The following is a 20,946-nucleotide window of genomic DNA, read 5'->3' as shown; positions in this document are numbered from 1 at the left end:
TAACACAAGAAAATAATTTTACTTTTGAAACAACACAGAAGTATTACATGAGGCAAATAAATACATTATCATATACATCTAATTTAACCATATTACATGCTTGATGACTATGGTCTAGATATAATCAAACTCGCCCAATGTTTGGCTTTAAGGATATCAATCGAGTCTCTCGTAACGCGGCTAGGCTAACAAGTGAATCCTCTAACTCAAAATGCCTCCTGCCAAACATTTTTTCGCCCTTCTTGGCATAATCAACAGACTTACGGTTATTCTCAATGGATAAAAGCTGGCCAATGTCAATAAAATCTCTTTTCGGAACACAAATTGGAGTCCCAACCTGTAAAAAGGGAGCATTCCTATAACAAAGAATTCATCATTTGTCATTTGATAAAATAAGTCCGCAATAAAAATCTTCACACCTAGATCATCTGCGAGTTCCCGAGCCTCTTGTGTCGCTTTGACATCAAATGCCAAGATAGTGCATACTCTTTTTTTCTTCTCAAACATTGCACTAGCCTTCATAACGTCCTTTTTGTGTATTGGGCCTATGCCTATGCCTATGCCTATGCCACTGACAGGAATTTTTAATGCCGGTGACTTCAGAAACTCCACGAGTGCTTCTAACGACCCAAGGGCTGAAGCTTGAACATAGATCCCCTCACCACTTTTGTCAATTCAGATCATCACTGACCTCATGTCTTCCATAGCTGATTCCTTGACATCATCCGCACCATCATCTAGTCCTACAAAAATGGCTTGCTCAAGGTTCTGCAAAAGATATATAGCAAAAGAAAACCAGAAATCCTTTTCAATAGGAATATATATGAGTATGAGAATGCAGAGGTTCAATCCATGCACACAATGCTACATATTAGCTTCATTCAGCACTTTATTATGATCATCATGATACTCTCTGCAGCTTTGATTTCTTTATGGTGTATGTACGCTACTTGAAATCAGACAACCACTAAATCACCATCTACAACTAATTTCAGGTCAGATCATACATTTTTGGAGCTTAGTGCCACCAGTAAAATGCACCAAATCTATAATTTATGCAATCTTTCAAGGATTCTTTGGTATTTTATTCCTCACATATGGTGCAAGAAAACGATACATAGAGCAATTTTGGCCTCAGGTGACAAAACTAATAAAACGAGACTCTTACCTAAGCTCAAGGGTGGAGGCAGGGGGCACTGGGAGTCGTCGAAAACCACCCCAACAAATAAAGGGTTGTGCATTTCATTTATTTATTTGCCTCAACCTAGGCCAAAACGATGTTGTTTTGTCTTGGGAAGGGGCCAATAAAACTTTAAGCCCAACCTATATAGGTTGGATTTATTTTTTGCACTCCAACTAGTCAAAATGCTCACTCCGTCACTGCTGCAGCTCAAAATTGCTGGCAGAAGGCTCACTCCGTCACTGCTGCGGCTCAAAATTGCTCCACGTTGGGGCTATATCTGTTCTTCTCCAAAATTGTTAGGGGCAAATTTAGAAAAAAAAAAGAAAGAAATAAGTGTTTTGGTGGTGCAATCTTTTTCAGATAATATGAAAAAACAAAGCAAAAGAGAAAAGGAAAAATGTCATCTGAAACAGTAGAGATTGCATTTTAAATTTTATAAGAGCTAAAGATTTAAAGAAAAAAGTAGAGATTGCATTTTAAAGTTTAAATTACAATATAATTGAGAGACAGGTTAGCTTAAACAGGTTAGCAAGTGACAATAACCCCAGGTGCATGACTTATATGAATCTATTACCTGTGTTGAATATGATGTACTGCCTCTCAGGAACATGTTGTGTAGCAACAATCCCCTCAGGGTCAGCAGTTACTAAAAGTACGAATTGCCCTGAGAAGGAGAAAAAAAGAAAGAAAAAAAGAAAAAAGAATTAACTAAAATATATAACTGGCTATATAATAAGATCAAATGTAACCAATTACTAGCAAGTTTTGACTGCTGAGAAAGAAATGTGGAATAAAAGAATACAACCGATTTTCAAAGGGGTAACATAAAAGTTTTGACGGTTGGAAAGGGATTAAACTTTTACGAATTATTAGGCTATGTAAAAGGATCATGCATCAACTTCATAATTGTTTTGATTCAACAGTATATGTTCAAACATTGCCCAACACAACACAAAAACCTACACAACAAAACCACCCTAAAAAAACTATACGCTGAAACCATTACATTTGGACTTTTAACATCCATATCTGCTGAGTTAAATAAACAAAATCAAATACGAATATGTATACGTATAATATTTTGAAAAAGCTACTAACCTCTGAGGTTCAGCCATTGCGTTGCAATATATGAAAATGTCAATTCATCTTTTCATCTGCATACCCATCAAGACAATATTATAGTAATTTCAGAATGGCATCATTCTTCATTACCAACGCTATGTGGTGTTAGAGAAACCCTTGTCACACATCTCGCGAATAAGTTCAGTTGCCCTTGATAGATCCTTACGTCGGAGAAATCCATGGATAATAGTATTGTAAGTGCAACTATCCGGCGAGCAACCACCCTTTTTCATTTCTCTGAAGACGTTATATGCTTTATCCATGTATCCTTCTCTGATAAGTCCATTGATTATTATATTAAATGTGTATATAGTAGGCAGCAACCCATCAACAGAAAGTCTAGATAACAAATTCTTAACATCTTTGAGCCTCCGAGCTTTGGAGATGCCATCAATGAGGATATTATAGATAAACATATTGGGCTTCAACTTGTTGACTTGCATTTCATGAAATAAATAAAATGCAACATCGAGATATCCATATTTACAAAAGCCATGTAGCAAAATTGAGTAAGTTACTATATCCGGAATAAAGCCACTTGCACACCACTCCTTAAAAAACTCCATGGCTTCCCAAGGGCTTCTTACGTGGCATAAGCCCCAAATAAGAGAATTATAGGTACAATTATTAGGAATTAAACTCTTACAAAGCATTTCATAAAAAAGTTGTTTTGCCTCACAAATCATTGTCTTCTTACAATACCAATTAATCAATATGCTATAAGTATGCACATTAGGATTGCAACCCTTTCTTATCATCACATCGAACACTTTTCTAACAAGACACATTCGCCCATGTAAACCATATGCATCCATTAATGAACTGTAAGTAACAACATCGGGTTCAACACCCTTTTGAATCATTTTTCCAACTATACATTCAGCTTCTACTATCAATCCTTCCTTGCAAAGTCCATCAACCAATATGTTAAAAGTAACTATAGTTGGTTCTATATTCTTACTCAACATTTCAATGAACAATGCCAAAGCTTCCTTCCACTTACTCAAAAAGAACATACCATGAATTAGAGAGCTATAAGTAATAACATCAATAGAAAGGCCTCGATTCTTAATCTGTGTGAAGAGTTCAAAAGCTTCACTAACTAAGTTATTCTTGCAAAGTCCATCAATTATAGAACTATAAGTGACCACATTAGGCTCGCAACCTTTCTCAGCCATTCTTTCAAGCAAAGATATAGCCCCATGCAAATTTCCAATTTTACATAGCCAATTCACAATCATAGTATAAGTACGCACATTAGGTTGATGACCCATAGCCACTATTTTATCAAAAAAATCTACTGCAGAGTCAATTCTACCTTCTCTACATAACCCATCAATCAAAGTATTAAAAGATACAATGTCATGCTGACAACCAAGCTTGTAAATTTTGGCCAAAATGGAAAATCCAAAATTCAATTGCTCTAAATGGCAGAAGCAATTAATCAAGATGTTCAAATGACAAACATCTGGTTTAATTCTAACCAATTCCATCTGCTTGGACAAAGAAATGGCAGTCTGAAAATGTTTCATCCTAACGAGTGCAGACAACAATTTGTTGAACTCAATGACGGAAGGGCGGGGCTTCGTGCGAAGAAGCTTATCAAAGGAGGAGACAATTTCATTGAACTCAGCGCCAGAATTACAAGTATGGAAGAGAGAAATGATACCTGTAATCTGATGCAACGGAGAAAGAGTGAGAGATGAAGCTGAAGAGGAAGAAAGAAGAAGGCGTCTGGAGGTGGTGGCGAGCATTGTGGATCTGAATGCCAATAAACCCCTAACGACACCAGATTAGAAAGGGAGAAAATTGGGGTTTTTTATTTGAAATGCTGTGTTAGCGTTTTGGAATTGGGGAATTTTTTCTGAATCAGTCAGAGACGAACCGAAAAATGTATAATTGGGGTTATATTTGTTTAATTGGCCCCTGTACTTCAATTTGGAGTCTTTTAGTCCTTGCTTTTCTATTTGTCACTCAATTCAGCCCCTAACCTCTAAAATCTTAATTTAACATGCGGAAAGTATGGGATAAAAAACTTTTAAAGAAAGTGTAAATTTAACTTTAACCGTAATTTAGCACTAATATTTTCAAGTATGATCAATTTTAGTCATATGTTATCAAAAAAAATTAATTTGACTGGTATTTAATTGTTACTTCAGAGATTCCAAATATCAATTATATCTAAATATTTAGTGTATTACTAATAAAATTATATAATAAAATTATAAAAATTATGTTAAAATGCTAAAAACTAATCTGTTACATATAAGTTAATTACGCTTTTATTTGTCAAACTGTTTAAAATATTTATTAGGCTATTAATAGTTACAAAAAAATGTACGAAACTGCTTCAATTTATCGACAAGTTTGTTTGTTTTTTCCGAAAAGACAATAAGCTTGTTTGAAAGGTCTGATATGACAATTAAATAATAGTCAAACCAGTCTTTTCAAAATTTCGATAACGCAAAGCTAAAATTGATTTCACTTGGAAATGTTATGATTAAATTTACATCATTTCCTACTGATAGCGATATCCTCTATAAGAGATTGAACTGACGAAACAATATATTGTTAAAATACGAAGAATTGTTAGGTAAAAATGTAGGAACTAATGAATTATTTATCTTTTATGTAAAGTAATTTAAATAAGGATATATTTAGTAAAAATTTATTAGTGTATATGAATAAAATCAAAACGTCATATATTAACCTAAAAAAAAATCTAGAAAACCATTTATTTTGAAGCTGATGAAGTATTTATGGAATTAGAGTGATTTTTTTTTTTTGGTTACAAGAGGAAGGCGAAGAATCAATCGGCTATCAGTCAAACCGTAGTATAGTAGTATTCGTACAAAATATCTTAGATGCATGCGGGACACATACTACACTTATAATAATCCAAAGTAAAAAATCCTACAAAACTCGTCTTCCAACTTGTTGCTCTAGTTTCCTTCCGATACGAATATCAATTTGTATCCCTCAACCATTGTTCGCGTAATCAACAATTTGCGAATTCAGTTTCACAGTAAGATTTCAGAAACCTTTTATTCTAAGCCAAAATTAGCCTATAGCATAAACCCTAAAGTTCCACAAGAGTAATAGAGCATATCTCGAAATTCATTACACAACCTCGTAACCACATGCCGTTCTATTGCGCAAAAGGCTTTTGCGCACCAGATGAAGCTAAATCCTTTAAACGACTAAAAAATTATTTACTTTTTAAATGACTCTATCTCTCAATCAAAATTGTGTACTAAAATAGAAAACGACTTACAATCCTTAAAACTGCACAAAGGAAACTTTCAAACTGTCTTTCACCGGATGCTGAGGGATTGTCAAACAATGAAATACAAAACTTATCAAACTGTCTTAATTGCTGATAGATGTGATTATCAACTTCATACTTTCAAAATGAATAGTGACAAGACAAGCTCAACTTCAGCCTTGAGTTGAGCATTTTGATAAATCAATCTCCATGGCTGAATTAAGAGGTGCCGGCAAAGAGCATGTGCATTGAAATTTGCCCATTTCACGGTATAATTACTGAACTTCAAAATGTAACATAAAAGTCACTGAACTTTACACTTTATTACACCCGTAACCACTAAGTTTTAACTAACTCTTCAAAATGACTGATAACTCGTAACCACTAAGTTTTAACTAACTCTTCAAATCAAAACAACATTTACCAACATTTTATATTTTCCAAAATCACCATTTTTGGAGCTCTCTCTAAAAATCCACTTCCTCTCCTAATTTTAATTCTTGAATATTTTCATTTTGAGGTCGTTAGAGTCATTTTGAGGAGTTACGGATCTAACAAAGTGTAAAGTTCATTGACTTCTATATTACATTTAGAAATTAAGTGATCATACCGTGAAAATGGGACATCATCTCATCTTCAACAGAATAAAAAACCCATATTTGATCTACAACCTCCTCTCTCTCGGATGACCAGATTCTTAATCACAAGTAGTTTTCAGATAGTGAGAAGTTGATCAATCTCCATGGCTGAAGAGGTGCGTGAATCACATCCATGGCGACATTACTTTTCTTTATGGCTTCTAAACTTCAAAACTGGATATAAAAGTTGATAAATTTACTCTTTACTAACATAAAAAGTAGCAATAATCATACTTTATAGATGGGATGGCCACACATGCTTAATCCCATTGCCGCCGATTACCTGAAAACCAAATCAGCATTATTTAGTACTCATTCCAACCAGAAATAGTACAATTTCATTTTGGTTTATGTAAAGGACACTTTTCAAGAAATAAACTTGGGAGTGCTTTTAAGGAACAAGTAGCTATAATGCCTTAATACATCCCTAGACCCCTGTATTTGTCTAAAATAGTCAACTGACCCCTATACTTTTAAAATGTCCTATTACTACTGGACTTGTTTAAAGTAACCTATTAACCCCCTAAAATCTAGGTGGCAAAAATAGATAATTGTGCAGCTAACTGTATAAAGGCAAGTGCAGATCTATGAATAGGGGATGTAGCATAGAATCAGATTCCAATACCACGAAAAGGTTTTCAATTCAAAAATGAAATAGAATGAACAAAAACAATCAGAAATTGAAAAAATAAAGTGAACAAAAAAAAACTTATTAGATGGCATCGATTCTGATATCTAATAAGTTCTACCTACTACGGAGAGATTTTAGAAAAGTTGAAATGTGTACGCTTTAAACAAGTTCAAGGGGCCAATAGATCACTTCAAGAAAATTCAGGGGGCTAATAGGTACCTTTTAGAGAATCAATGTGCCACTTTAAGCAAGTTTAGGAGGTAAGTATTTGATTTTTTGGACAGTAGAGAGGGCTGAAAATATATTAAGCCTTAATATTTTGAAACAGCAGTTGTTACTCATTCTGTGATATTGTTTGAACATCCATTGTTTACTTGTGTCAATGAAAGGCATATCGGTTAAATGCAATAAGATACGAAAGCCTCTTATTCCACAGCAAGAAAAGCACTTTTTTACTCTTTCACTTGGAAAATATGTAGCACTTCAATTTAACAATATACATACGCATTAAGAATCCTCAACAGAAACTACTAATGCCCAAATTGAATATACGTATAACAGATCAAATACCTCAGTGTTGCAGCACAAATTATTGCAGCCATTCAATTACAGTGTTGAAGTATAGAAGCCAAGCCACTAAAGTTCATCCCTGCTAAATTTGATCTGAGAAGAAAGAATCGATAACGGTCAAATAATCACTTCTTGCCCTTATTCTTTTTCCCATACTGACCAATATTGAGCTTTACCCTCTATAATTGTTGACCACACTTTCTTAAGACATTGATTCCTTTTTTATAGTCATCTTCAATCTCAATTCAACCGCCTCCAACCGCTGGATCAGACTCCAAATATGTCTTTATATCAGATTTTTTTAACTCCGATTAGACCACACGACAGAATCCTCTTAGAAGCCTTAAGCAAAACCTCAAGTTTAGTTCATCATACTTAATAAAAAATTATAATAATTAATCAATAATAAAAGAAGAGCAAGAAGACATATATACCTCTTTTCAAGCCCAAGCCAGCATCATTTCGATCTAAATCCTCCCTTGTGCCATAGGGGTGACTACAGACTATAACAGCAAACAAAAAATTCGATAAATTGATACTACTAATTCTGGAAAAAACAGATATTCAAGTTATCTCTTCTATTTGTCAGGTTTGACCTGTATTTCAGTTTTAGTACATTTGGCCTTTGTACTTTAACAAATAGTTCTATTTCCGGGAATGGTTACACAATCGGAGGAAATAGTTTAACTTTTAGAATTTCTACAAGTGCCACTACATTAGCTTTTTGTTGATATATCAGTCTCTCACGATTTTTTTTATTTTTAGAAGTCAGCTTTTATAGAAAGTATGCGGATAACAACTGCTTAAGACTTCATTAAGGGCGGCCCGGTGCACTACGCGTCCCCGTTGAGCGAGGGTCCGGGGAGGGGTCCCACCACAAGGGTGTACTCGGGGCAAGCCTTCCCCTGCCAATTTATTTGGCAAGAGGCCGCTCAAAATTAAACAGATAAGGCATCAACTTCCTATCTGCTGAATTCAAAAACAAAATCAAATATAAATCTGCTCAATATTTTGAAACAGCTGCTAACCTCTCAGATTCAGGCATTGCATTGCAATATGTGAAAATGTCAATTCATCTTTTCATCTTCAAGCCCACTAGGACAATTTTATAGTAATTTCAAAATGGCTTCATCTCTGCTACCAACGCTAATGTAGTGCTATCTTCAGAGAACCCCTTGGCATGCATATCGTGAATAAGTTTTGTTGCCCGTGATAGATCCTTACGTCGGAGAAACCCACGGATAATAGTATTGTAAGTGCAACTATCTGGCGAGCAACCATCCTTTTTCATTTCTCTGAAGACCTTATATGCTTTATCCAAGAATCCTTCTTTGATCAGCCCACGGATTATTATATTAGATGTGTAAATAGTGGGCTGCAACCCATCAACAGAAAGTCTAGATAACAACTCATTCACATCTCTGAGCCTCCCAGCTTTGAATAAGCCATCAATTAGGATATTATAGATAGATATATTAGGTTGCAACTTGTTGACTTGCATTTCATGAAATAAGGAAAACGCAATATTAAGATGCCCATGCTCACAAAACCCATGTAGCAAAATCGTGTAAGTTACTATATCTGGAGAAAAGCCAATTGCACACGACTCCTTCAAAAACTCCATGGCTTCCCAAGGACTTCTTGCATGACACAAGCCCCATATAAGAGAATTATAGGTATAATGGTTAGGAATTATACTTTTACGAAGCATTTTATAAAAAAGTTGCGTTGCTTCGTAAATCCGTTTCTTCTTACAATACCAATTAATCATGATGCTATAAGTATGCACATTAGGATTGCAACCCTTTCTCATCATCATATCAAACAGTTTTCTAATAAGATGCATGTCCCCACGTAGACCATATCCATTCATTAATGAACTGTAAGTAATAACATTAGGTTCAATACCCTTTCGAATCATCGTTCCAACTATACATTCAGCCTCTACCATCACTCCTTCCTTACAAAGTCCATCAACCAATGTATTAAAAGTAACTACATCTGGTGCTATATTCTTACTCAACATCTCTTTAAACAATCCTGAAGCTTCCTTCCACTTGCTCGAATAGCACAGACCATGAATTAGTGAATTGTAAGTGACAACATTAGGTGAAATTCCAAGAATCTGAATCTTTTTGAAGAGGTCAAATGCTTCATTAACTTGCATACACTTGCAAAGACCATCAATAATGGCACTGTAAGTCACCAAATCAGGCTCACAACCTTTCTCAACCATTCTTTTGAGCAAAGACATAGCCAAATGGGAATTTCCTATTTTACATAGACCATCCATAATCATAGTATAAGTATGCACATCAGGTTCATAACCCATAGCCACTATTTTGTCATTCAAATCTACTGCATGGCCAATTTTACCTTCTCTACATAACCCAAGAATCAAAGTATTAAAAGTTACATCGTCAGGCTGAAAACCAAGCTTATAAGTTCTGGCCAAAATGGAAAATCCAAAATCCACACGCTCTAAGTGGCAGAAACAATTAATTAAGATGCTACAAGTATAAAGACTAGGTTTTCTCACCGATTCAATCTGCTTGGAAAACGAAAGGGCAGTCTGAAAATGGCCCATCCTAACGAGTGCAGACAGCAATTTGTTGAACTCACTGATGCGAGGGCGGGGCTTCGTACGAAGAAGCTTATCAAAGGAATAGACAACTTGATTGAAGTCGGCGCCAGTATGATGAGTATGGAGGTGAGAAACGATGGTTGTAATCAGATGAAATGGAGAAGGAATGGGAGATGAAGAAAGAAGAAGGCGTCTGGAGGTGGTGATGAACATTGTGGATCTGATCGGCAAAACCCTAACAACAGCAGATTAGAAATTGGGAAAATTAGGGGTTTTGATTTGAAATTCTAAGCTTACGACTAGTCAAAATGTTAAACCCGTCTTTTATAATAGGGATAATACCCATTTGGCTCCCTAAACTATGGCTTCAAAGTTAATTAGAACCTTAAACTATCAAAATTATTAATCAACTCTCTAAACTAATAAAAAATTATCAATTGAGTCCCAATTCTAAACAAAAATCATCAATATAGACCTCATCGAAAATCATTCAGTTAAACAGTTTCAGACCTCTTCCACAAATCCATGTTGAACCAACACATGGATTATTTTATTACGTCTATATCAAACAGTCACTGTTTCTGATTTTAGGATAATATGGTGATTCAATTGATGATTTTAAGAGTTTTGGATCCTATTGATTTTGAAGCTTTAGTTTAAAGATCCAAATGGACATAATACGATTATAATAATATGAATTAGCTCTTGTAAATTGATATATTTATTTACATTCCTCAAAAAAAAAAAAAAAAGAAATTACAGAATAAGTTTAATACACAAAACCTCAACCATATTTGCTCAAAATTATTTGCATATGAACTAAACATAAGATTTTAACAGAAAAAACAAAATTTGTTATTAATTACGATAAAGGTTGTAAAAAACGTTAGGTGCTAGTCGTGTAAACAGAACCTTCAAAGAGTAATCGAAAATTAATCAAATTTGTATTTTTATATTTTATATTTTTTTATCAACCAATGGTTATATAAATTCAATTAAATTTCTATGGTAAACGCTATGCTTACTTTGTGTGTTTTCACCATTATAACAAAAAATTATTTAATATAAAAATACGTATATTTGTAATAAATATATCTTTAAAAATATACAAATATCAACATTTCAACAACATCATTGAAATAACCCAAAAGTAAATTATAATAAAACAAAAATATAAATTCATAATAAAAAATGCTTTTGTGGATCGTCACTTAGGCGGTGCCTATACGATGTTGGCGACATTGAGGCAGCTAAAAATCACCTAAGGACTATAATAAAAAAAATCGAGACGAATTCTCGATTTTAAGCACCTAGGCGGGATCTAGAGGTACATGCGGCCTTGTTTTTTTTTAACATTTATGACATAATAATGTAACAATTTATTAAATTTATAAAATCATAAAAAAAAATTAAGTACATGATTTATGTGATTGTGCAGTTTAAGCCTAATCAGATACCTTTTAGGTGCTAATTAAAGTCCTTTGCATAAACTATGATTCAAACTCGAGATTTTAATTTAAGGGACTTGAACTCATTGACCACTGAATTAATCTTAATTGGTATTGAAGTACATTGTTAAAAAGAAACTCTATGTATAAAATCTCAATCATATTTTTTATTCTCGAAGTTGGAACGAGAGAGAGAAAAAAAATTCCCCCTTACGAATATTTGATTTCAAAAATTATTAATATAATTAATTATATACTTACATTACTCATTCAATACTAATATTAAGTTTTTTTTATAGATATAAAAATTTATACATATTATTTATTTAATTGAATTATTGAGCTATTAGTTATCTTTTATTAATTTGATGTTTTATTTTATATAACATAATGCAACTATTTTCAAAATATTTGGATTATCCAAAAGCCAAGCGACGCCTCGAAGTCCACAACCAAACAAGATCAAACATTTGGTGTGGCCACACTACAACTACATTCGCGTCTCATTAATAACCTGACATATGACGTCATGCATAAAAAGCAAATGCTTGCACTTATATGACTCACGGTTGTGTCCCATCCAACGAAGAAAGCACACAACCTATACAAGGCACACTCACTTCGCCCTGCAAACGCCTACAAAACGCAACAACATGACTCACTGCCCACCTCAACCATCAGAGCACGCCTTTCAAACGTACACTCTCGAGCGATCGCTCTCCACCCATCGGTGTCTAGCATCTAGATGATAGCGTCCGCATGACAACATGCCTCGGCACATTAGATCACACCATGAAGACAAAGGTAGACAACTTGCGTCAAATGGTTCGATGGGAGGTCTGGCGATAAACATGTTTGGATTTGCTCTCACTATAAAGGAACCTCTAGCCTCAATAAACATGTTTGGATTCTCTCTCACTACTTTATACTCGAACTCTCTTTCTCTCTAAGTTTACTAACTTGGACGTTAGAATGATCATAGAAACCCACACATAGAAGAGAAGCGCTCCAAAGATCCACTGCTACTCCACATCTCCATTACCTAGTAATGTATTTTGAAAAGAATAATAAATTATTTATCCAATCTCAAATTGGCAGTCAAACTTAGTTTACCAAATCAATTCATTATTTTGAAACCTAGGATTTTAACCAAATGAATAATTTAACCAAATGAAGGCTAAATTCACGAGGAACCTCAATCCTCAATACTAAGCCAAATAATTCAATTAACCTCCTAAACTTTAAAAATATCTCATTACATCATGACTTTAAACGCTTAGAGTGAGTTTTCGGCACCTTGAACTTCCCCATTATCCTTACTTAAAGAGATAAGGGCCTTCAATTTGTCCAAATCACCACTTTGTTCTATCACATAGAACTTAAAACATCTCCAATACAAACAACCTAAAAAATTATTACAACTTAACATTTAAATATATTTTTTTAAAGTTGATAAAAAAGTTGTTACTATGGTTCCAAAAATTTTATAATCTATTGTAATTATAAATATTATCATATTAAATAATAGAATATTTACTTAAAAAAATTGAGATAGCAAGAATATAAAAGACGTACCAAAAAATGTCAATATTACCATAAAAGACAAGTAATCCTTATCTCCTCAATACTACGCAACCTCCACCTCACTGAACACTATTCCAAACACTCCTCATTGAAGAAATTAACTATAAAAAAGCATAGAAAACTAATTGGACACCTCCAAAGTTTATGTTGCCAATCAAATTATTTGCTCATCTCTGCATTAACAAGTGTCTCGATAGCCCCTTCAACTTGCATAAAATGTTTAGTTAACCTCCTAAACTTGCATAAAATGTAATCAATTGATCACTCAATTGCAAAAAAGTAAGTTAAATGCGGAATATGTATTGCATAACGAATGTTATTACATAATTCACAAAATAGATTAAAAAAGAAGTTCTTACTTACTCAACTATAAAACTTATCTTCTCTAATGTTAAAACCACATATCTCAAACTTGGTCATTTTTTTGTCAGACACGTGCGATACACCTTCTCCACTGAACATTTTATATAAATTAAAGGATCTAAAACACTTTAAAAGTTCAAAGAGCCAATTAACCTTTTTAAACAAGTTCAGAGAGACAAATAGTGTATTTAGCCATTATATTATTAAGATAGGGAAAATTACAAAACTAGGTCAAATGGAAAGGCCATTTACATATTTAACCCATTTACTCAACCTATTACATATCTAGACTCATTTTGTGTGACTTTCCAAAAATACCCCTGACCTTCCCACTTCCCCCCATCTCCGCAAATCACCGCTCCCCCCTATCTCCTTGGTTATGCGAAAAGTTGCTCCTGCATTAATGATTTCAAGACTTTTGATCTTCCTTTCTTCCTTTAAATTGCACGAAATCTGCACCATTTCGTCAAAATCACAATGAATTTCTCATTTTCCTCTTTTCATCTCTTGATTCTGCAACTTCCAAACCCTAGAAAACGAAGCCATGGTTTTTCATCTTCCTATTCGTTGCTTGGTTTCTTTCTTCTTGTTACCATCAAAGAAATGGTTTTTCTACGTTATTTCCTTCGTTCTTCCCATGTTATCATATTGTTATTGTCGCTTTTGGGGGTGAAAGGGGCGAAAAATGTAAGTATCTGTTTTTTCTTCTGCGTTTTATCATGAATTCACTTCGCAATCCATGGTTTCGCTAAGCTTTGCGAAGAGAACGAGCCTTGAAAGTGATGATCTACTTCGTGTATTGATGATTTCGCGACGTTCTGCGAAGAGAAAGAGTCTGAAACATATGGATCTACCTCGCGAATCTATTAGTTCGCAAAGTCTGCGAATAGATCCTCAAGTTTCAGACCTCGCAAACTTCGCGAAAGCATCGATATGCGACGTAGATAGTCACATTTCAGACCTCGCAGACTTCGCGAAAAAATCGATATGCGAAGTAAAATCACCTCTTCCCCTGCACATTTACCTTCGCATGCTTCGCTAATTTTCATTTCGCGAATCCAAAATCGTCCTTTTTCATAACTAACACGGTTAATTTTTTCTGTAGATGGTTGAATACGTAACATCCCTTTCTGGAAGGCGGCGTACTGGGCTGCAGGGAAGATGATTTTCCTTCCTGTATAGGGATGAACTTCCCCAAGATTGACACATTCACTCCTGAAATGATTCGTTAGGAGGGGTTGTTTCAATCTCCGGGTGCACCATGGGACACGTCCATCCCATGGTGCCAATCTTCAAAGTGGACCTAACTTAATCCGGTGCCAATTTTAAAGAGGATGAGTAATCTTCGTTTCAAAATTGGTACCGGATTAGTTATTGTGGCAATCTTGTTGTAAATTTTGATAATGTTATGATTTGAATGTTGTTATTGTGGCAATCTTGTTGTAAATTTTGATAATGTTATGATTTGAATGTTAGAATCTGTTGTTGTTTGCCCTTTTTTGTTATATACCACTTCGCGAATTAGCTTCAAAACACATCCACGCTTCGCATATGCAAACTAAATTCATCAAGCAAACCCAAACATTTACTTCGCAGACTTCGCGAAACCATAGAATATGCGAAGTCAGACGGGATGGGGCGAGCCGCGCGTAAATATTGGGGGTATTTTTGAAAAGTCACACAAAATGAGTCTAGATATGTAATAGGTTGAGTAAATGGGTTAAATATGTAAATGGACCTCCCATTTGACCTAGTTTTGTAATTTTCCCTATTAAGATATTATTGGATCATAACATTTATTTACTCACTTCTCTTTATCACTTCCATTCACTTACAATGTGAGATGGTACATTCTTCAATTTCGGCATCATCAATGTAGGATTCAAAATAGTGACGAAACATGATCTTTGTTTGGTCTCATGATCCTGAATCCCATACCCATCTCCATATATGGATTGTGCCATCTGAGCTATGTCAATAAACGCTTTGGAGAGTAATGGAGAATCCACACGCCCTTATTTGTTCATCTTCTTCCATGTCTCTCTAATTAAAGATCGAATATGTTGCCATGCTTCTTCTGAAGCTCCACTTTCATCTTTGCAACATTGTATTAATTTTGGTATATCACCTCTTTAATTCATCCTGATCAGTCAATCATACACAATTATTTTATGAATGTGAATATATACAGATTAAAATCATTCAATTTTGAATTTTGTCTCAATTAAGTCAATCCGGGGATTTCAGTGGTTAAATGTATCGGAGTGATATCATGGCTGACACGTGAGCATGAGTTAACTCAAATGTCTAACTGAAATGACATAACTAAAATAACCAACATGTGGCTGTCAGGTGGCGCATAAATACTAGGCATTCGATCAAATATGTCATGTCATAGTTCCGATCCCTTTAAATCATTGAAATTGCCGGAATAACGCAATTGAGACAAAATTCGAATTTGTGGGATTATATTGAGACAAATTGAAGCTGAGTGACCATTTTGAGACAACTATGTTACTAGATCATCTGCTAGTCGAACAACCAAAGGTGGCAAATTCATATCTTTGTGCATAAACTGAAGACTCAAGACATAAAACCGAATTAGCTATTAATACCAGCAGTTGCTGGAGATAGATAAGGTATTAGACCAAACCATACTTTGAATAAAAGCAAAAATTAGGAGACAACTTGAAGCCATGAGATATCATGGTGAACTTCTACAAAATAGAGACAACAATCCATACTCATTCGAGTTGAGGAAAAGAAAATGTTAGAAGGTAAAAGCGAAGAAACAGTTAAAAATGACATCGGAATCACAAGGCCAACATTTTTATCCTGTAAGGCAAATTCAACGGCCACAATAATGACCAAACAACAACATCAATCCAACTGTTGAATAACATAGACCAGTTCATGTCCTGAACTGCTCATCAACATAAAGAACTTCGGGCTAAATGTACCATTGGTCACTCTGAACTTATATGTTTTCTCAAAATGGACACTCAACTTCAATTGGTCTCTCAGTAAAATCACTCAACTTTGAGTTTTGTCTCAATCAAGTCACTCCGGCGATTTCAGTGATTAAAAAGGTATCAGAATGAAGACATAGGGGACACGTCAGCATGAGTCAACTCAAAGCTCTGACCAAAACAACACGTGGCATCCACGTATGTGCCGCCACCTTACTGCCACGTGTCAGTTAATTTTATGAAAAAAAACAAAATCAAGTTTTTTTCATAAAATAATCGACATGTGGCTTCCGCATGTCGTTTTTATTTAGACAAATTAAAGTTGAGTGGCCATTTTGAGACAACCATGTAAGTTCAGTGACCAACGGTACATTTAACCCAAAGAACTTCCCTCCTAAGTTACAAAAACATCAAGCCGAATGTTAAAGAACTTCCAACCTATGTTACAACATCAACCCGACTGTTGAATAAGATGACCTTTGATTTACAATCCCTTGTTACAACATAAAAGAACAAAAAACAAACATATGACTTAATTCGAAGTACACTGTACATCCCTTAACTAGATTTACTCAAGTAATTCTCCAACTTAAGGCAAACCAATACCAAATCAAAATCACAAATGAAAACCATCTCAAAAGAGCAAACCTGTGCGCATGGAGAGCATTTCTTTTTATAATGTACGATCATCAGCAGCATGTTAATCCACCCCCTTGCTTTTGCAACATCTCAGCCTTTATAGAAGGAACAGAGGCTACACAAACAAACAAAAGGCAACATTTAAACCCCGCATAAGAGGAGAAAAAAATTTGATACAAATAGCAATTATGACATCCAAATGAGTTGAGAAACAACTAAATTCCAGCAAATGATCTATATTGATGAATTTCAAATTCCAATCCAACAATATATACCCTGATATAAACAATGAAGTTACAAAAAGAATGAATTTCGACCTCTGCCCTCCTCTGGTGTAATTACATGTACAGGTCATTCACAAAGACGTCGATCAATTATAGAACTACATGTGCAAAACAAGTGATTTTAACCAAAATTAAAAACAAACAAGGAAAATTATGCAGCCAAGTCTACGAGGAAATTTTGTTATCATTCTCTATAGATTTTTATAGCAACTAGGGAAAATCTTATGGACACAATCCGGTGAAGTTTCATCCCACATTCAATGTCGACAGCAGAATATATCAAACAGAAAAAGTTCCAACCAAAAAGAACGTGAAAGAAGAGATCAAGATGACAAACGGGAGGAGAGAAGACATTAAAAGTCTAACTCCTGTTTATTTTATTTATTTTTCATTATTTTGACTTTGCAAACAATAATTCTGTCACTAAGTCATTCTCTAGTCGTAAGCTTTGCAACTACAGAAATTTTGAGACAACTTTGTGGTCTCCAATCTCTGCAAGTGACAAAATTACTCAAAATGAATGTAAAAAGATAAGGCGTCAATTACCTGTCTGCTGAGTTAAAAAAAATAAGCAAATAAAGCAAATAAAAATCTTTTGAATATTTTGGAAAAACTGCTAACCTCTCAGATTCAAGCATTGCAGTGCAATACGTGAAAATGTCAATGCATCTTTTCATCAGAATACACATCAAGTCAATTTTGTAGTAATTTCAGAATGGCAAGTTCTCCACTACCAACTTTAACGTGGTGTCATCTGCCGAGAAACCCTTGTCATGCATGTCACGAATAAGTTCTGTTGCCCTTGATATATCCTTACCTCGGAGAAATCCACGCACAATAATATTGTAACTGCAACTATCCGGCAAGCAGCCATCCTTTTTCATTTCTTTGAAGACCTTATATGCTTTATCCATGAATCCTTCTCTGATCAGTCCACCGATTATTATATTAAATGTATGAATAGTAGGCTGCAACCCATCATCAGAAAGTTTAGATAACAAATTCTTCACATCGTTGAGCCTCCGAGCTTTTGCCATGCCATCAATGAGGATATTATAGATAAACATACTAGGCTTCAACTTATTGACTTGCATTTCATGAAATAAATATAACGCAACATCAAGATGTCTGTGTTTACAAAAGCCATGTAGCAAAATTGAGTAAGTTACTACATCCGGAAAAAAGCCGCATGCACACGACTTCTTAAAAAACGTCATGGCTTCCCAAGGGCTTCTTACATGGCACAAGCCCCATATAAGAGAATTATAGGTATAATGGTTAGGAATTAAACTTTTACGAAGCATTTTATAAACAAGTTGCTTTGCCTCACGAATCCTTTCCGTCTTACAACACCAATTAATCATGATGCTATACGTATGCACATTAGGATTGCAACCCTCTCTTATCATCACATCAAACACTTTTCTAACAAGATCCATTTGACCATGTAGACCATATCCATCCATCATTGAACTGTAAGTAACAACATCAAGTTCAACACCGTTTTTAATCATTGTTCCCACTACACATTCAGCTTTTACTATCTCTCCTTGCTTACACAGATGATCAACCAATATGCTAAAAGTAACTACATCCGGAGTTATATTCTTAGTCAACATTTCAATAAACAATGTCGAAGTTTCCTTCCACTTGCTCAAACCACACATACCATGAATTAAAGAAGTATACATAATAACATCAGGAAAAATGCCTCGACTCTTAATTTCCATGAAGAGTTCAAAAGCCTCCTTAACAAAGTTATACTTGCAAAGTCCATCAATTATAGAACTATATGTGACCACATCAGGCTCACAACCTTTCTCAGCCATTGTTCTGAGCACACACATAGCCACATGCAAATTTCCAATTTTACATAGACCATTCAGAATCACATTATAAGTACGGACATTAGGTTGATAACCAATAGCCACTATTTTGTCAAACAAATCTACTGCAGGGCCAATTTTAGATTCTCTGCATAACCCATTAATCAAAGTATTAAAGGTTATAATGTCAGGCTCTAAACCAATCTTGTAAATTTTGGCTAAAATAGAAAATCCAAAATTAAAATTCCCTAAATGGCAGAAGCAATTAATCAAGATGTTAAAAACACAAACATCGGGTCTAATTCTCACCAATTCCATCTGGTTGGACAAAGAAATTACAGTCTGAAATTGTTTCATCTTAACCAGTGCAGACAGCAATTTATTGAACTCGATTAGAGAAGGCATGGGTCTCGTACGAAGAAGCTTATGGAAGGAAGAAACAACTTGATTGAAGTCAGCGCCAGAATGATGAGTATGGAGGGGAGAAATGATAGCAGTAATCTGATGAGGAGTGAGAGATGAAGGTGAAGAGGAAGAAAGAAGAAGGCGTCTGATGTTGGTGGTAGTAAGCATTGGGGATCTGAAAAACCCTAACAGCAGCAGATTAGAAGCGGAGAAAATTGGGGGTTTTGATTTGAAATAGTATGTTTATCTCTACGGCGTGGTGGCGATGGTGATATGACTGCGGCCGAATTTGGGCTGCTGCTGTGAGCGAGAAATCCTTAACAAAGGCCACGTTTTTACAGGGTAATTTGCTTTCATGCCACTGAACTTTATCCATTTTAACACTTTAACACTGAACTTCAAGTCTTAACGAGGTTAAATGAGCTGATGGTTACTGAATTTATATAGTTGTCTCAAAATAGTAACTCAACTTTAATTCGTCTCATTCAACTTTGAGTTTTGTCTCAATTAGGTCACTTTGACGATTTCAATGGTTAAAATGGAACAAAATGATGTCGTGGCTAACACGTGAGCATGAGTTAACTCAGATGTCTAACCGAAACGACATGTAACAGTCATATATTGGTTAATTTTATGAAGAAAAAAACTAAATTTTATTTTTTAATAAAATTAACCGACATGTGGCTGCTAGGTGGCACATAAATGGATGTCATATGTCGTTTGGATCAGATATGTGAGTTGAGTTATGTTGATGTGTACATGTCATCATACCGATCCATTTTAATCACTGAAATCGTCGGAGTAACCTAATTAAGACAAAACTCAAAGTTGAGTGATTTTATTGAGACAACTTGAAGTTGAGCGACCATTTTGAGAAAACCATGTAAGTTTAGTGACCAACGACACATTTAACCCATTCTTAATGGTATGACTACTGAACTTTACCGTCGGTGGCCACTCAATGTCTCAAAACGACCATTGACGGTCTGAAAATAAAAATTTCGAAGAGTTTCGTTCCGAACAACTTTAATTCTTGAATATCTTCATTTTGAGGTCATTAATTTGAGGAGTTAGTTAATGTTGAATGGCCATCAATGTGAAAAAGTGTGAAGTTCAGTGGCCACAATATTAAAATAGATAAAGTTTAGTGGCCATGGGTGTAATTTATCCTGTTTTTCCATTATACTTGTTAAAAAGAAAATAATATAAGTTGTTCGATTTCTACGGAGACTCGTCGTTCAAAACTTTGAGTGAATCCTCCCACAATTAAAACTACATGTTTTTTCATTATACTATTTTATTTTATTTTGTTAGATTTTAAACTAACGTTTATAATACGTTATTCGCCCCATGAACTTATTCAATGGTTAATACGTTATCCGCTCAACATATCGGCGTCTATGATTAGAAACTCTATTTCTGTTGGCCAAATGGT

General features: G+C 34.7%; 2 protein-coding genes across 7 annotated transcripts; both read right to left on the bottom strand.

Annotated features, from left to right (window-relative positions):
- On the bottom strand, positions 1-4,201 carry LOC136206760 (pentatricopeptide repeat-containing protein At1g62930, chloroplastic-like). 6 transcript variants are annotated; one of them, XM_065997923.1, is made up of 4 exons: positions 2,282-4,201; positions 1,169-1,847; positions 420-768; positions 1-337 (listed from the first exon to the last, which is right to left on the bottom strand). In XM_065997923.1, the coding sequence occupies exon 1, from the start codon at positions 4,057-4,059 to the stop codon at positions 2,401-2,403; it is 1,659 nt and encodes a 552-aa protein (XP_065853995.1). In that variant the 5' UTR covers positions 4,060-4,201; the 3' UTR covers positions 1-337; positions 420-768; positions 1,169-1,847; positions 2,282-2,400. The 6 variants fall into 6 exon arrangements, with proteins under 6 accessions (XP_065853995.1, XP_065853992.1, XP_065853991.1 ...); XM_065997920.1 differs by having other exon boundaries at positions 1-768; positions 1,169-1,465; positions 1,758-1,847; XM_065997919.1 differs by having other exon boundaries at positions 1-768; positions 1,169-1,460; positions 1,758-1,847.
- Positions 4,202-5,405: 1,204 nt separating this feature from the next.
- LOC136207429 (putative pentatricopeptide repeat-containing protein At1g74580) lies at positions 5,406-19,827 on the bottom strand. The gene is made up of 6 exons (XM_065998684.1): positions 18,001-19,827; positions 17,902-17,949; positions 8,438-10,243; positions 7,844-7,912; positions 7,410-7,751; positions 5,406-6,491 (listed from the first exon to the last, which is right to left on the bottom strand). Exons 1-3 carry the CDS (start codon positions 19,677-19,679, stop codon positions 8,527-8,529), a joined length of 3,444 nt encoding a protein of 1,147 aa, XP_065854756.1. The 5' UTR covers positions 19,680-19,827; the 3' UTR covers positions 5,406-6,491; positions 7,410-7,751; positions 7,844-7,912; positions 8,438-8,526.
- Between the last annotated feature and the right edge of the window lie 1,119 nt (positions 19,828-20,946).

This window comes from Euphorbia lathyris, chromosome 9 (genome assembly GCF_963576675.1).
Source record: "Euphorbia lathyris chromosome 9, ddEupLath1.1, whole genome shotgun sequence".
In the NCBI taxonomy this organism is placed as follows: Eukaryota; Viridiplantae; Streptophyta; class Magnoliopsida; order Malpighiales; family Euphorbiaceae; genus Euphorbia; species Euphorbia lathyris.
This window is presented reverse-complemented; position numbering and strand designations above follow the sequence as displayed.

What these genes read in the sequence shown, in the direction of transcription:
- LOC136207429 (XM_065998684.1), bottom strand. Translation starts at nt 19,679, where the DNA reads ATGCTTACTACCACCAACATCAGACGCCTTCTTCTTTCTTCCTCTTCA. An exon ending in AAGTTGGTAGTGGAGAACTT is followed by an intron (nt 17,950 to 18,000) that starts GCCATTCTGAAA and finishes TCTGATGAAAAG; the next exon opens with ATGCATTGACATTTTCACGT. An exon ending in GCAATGCTTGAATCTGAGAG is followed by an intron (nt 10,244 to 17,901) that starts GTTAGCAGTTTT and finishes TCCCAATTTCTA; the next exon opens with ATCTGCTGTTGTTAGGGTTT.
- LOC136206760 (XM_065997918.1), bottom strand. Translation starts at nt 4,059, where the DNA reads ATGCTCGCCACCACCTCCAGACGCCTTCTTCTTTCTTCCTCTTCAGCT.